The sequence below is a fragment of the Anneissia japonica genome, unplaced genomic scaffold (genome assembly GCF_011630105.1).
Source record: "Anneissia japonica isolate Jap-2015-1 unplaced genomic scaffold, ASM1163010v1 scaffold277_len1293397_cov203, whole genome shotgun sequence".
Classification (NCBI taxonomy): domain Eukaryota; kingdom Metazoa; phylum Echinodermata; class Crinoidea; order Comatulida; family Comatulidae; genus Anneissia; species Anneissia japonica.
In genome coordinates, this window is record NW_022719460.1 from 786,733 (window position 1) to 787,778 (window position 1,046).

The 1,046-nt window shown below is 38.0% G+C and overlaps 1 protein-coding gene across 1 annotated transcript in view; it reads left to right on the forward strand.

The window, feature by feature from the left end:
• Window positions 1–135: 135 nt before the first annotated feature.
• Window positions 136–1,046, forward strand: part of LOC117110952 (39S ribosomal protein L53, mitochondrial-like) — a 4,048-nt gene continuing 3,137 nt past the window's right edge. Inside the window, exon 1 of the mRNA XM_033253805.1 lies at window positions 136–301. Within this exon, the coding sequence (XP_033109696.1) occupies window positions 204–301 (98 nt within the window). The 5' untranslated portion in view covers window positions 136–203. The remainder of the gene's footprint in view (window positions 302–1,046) is intronic.

The following is a 1,046-nucleotide window of genomic DNA, read 5'->3' on the forward strand; positions in this document are numbered from 1 at the left end:
TAGCAACAGAAGGGCGCCCTGTACGTTGGGCACGAAGTATAGGAAACTTGCATGGTTAAAAAGAAGGACGCCGCCTACGTTGGGCACGACTTCCGCCTCATTTTTTCAATGCGAGAACTCTATCTTGTATTTCTAGTATCTTTGGTAAAATGTATGACATGAGATCAATCTAGCACACGTTTACTTGCTGTATAAAAATTAGCATGGCTCGGTCTATAATTGTAAAAGGTACTACCCTTAAATTTGTGAAATCAATCCAGGTGCATTTTTGTCCGTGGCAGGATGATGTGCATTCAGCTAGGTAGGTAAACTAGCTGTATAGTTTATGGGAACTAAACTTGACTAGTACCTAGCTAGCTAGGCCTAATGACAGACAACAAATCCAGGATTGAGAACAGGGAGGTGCTAGGATGAGGTGGCGCAGTCAGTGAGTTGGGCACTAATTAGTCCTGTCTATACAGCACATAATAATATAAAAGGCCTAGCCTACAGTGCTAATGCACTTTCGTACCTAACTTTTAATTCTTAATTTTTATACCTGAATTTTCTTCTCACAGTCACAACACATAATTATAAAACATTTTTACATGATTCGACCACTCATAAAGTACATTCTTTTAACAAAAAGATACCTTTATAAATATAGGTTGATACAGCTGTTTCCGCGCTTGCTAGCACGACGAGCTGTACTTTTTTGCAATCAAGTAAGAAATTGCCAGAATGTCCGAGTCAATTCTTAAATTTTGAAACCATTAAAGGCCAGTCTTATAATTTTAATTGGAATTTTCCCATGAAACATCCGACAACAAAATGTGGCATCATGCAGTACCATCTTTTTGAACCTTCTTGTCGTAATCGAGGTTAATTGAACCAACGTTTGTCATTGGCTTTAATAGTTGTTTTTCTGGATTTAGGCCTAGGCCCCTAGGCCCTATTTTTTGATCTGTGTATGCATTTGGATCATTAGGCCCCATAAAAAAAGTTATTAGTTTATCACCCTACCAAAGAATAAAAACTGATGAGGGAGGGAGGTTTTTTTTTTTTTT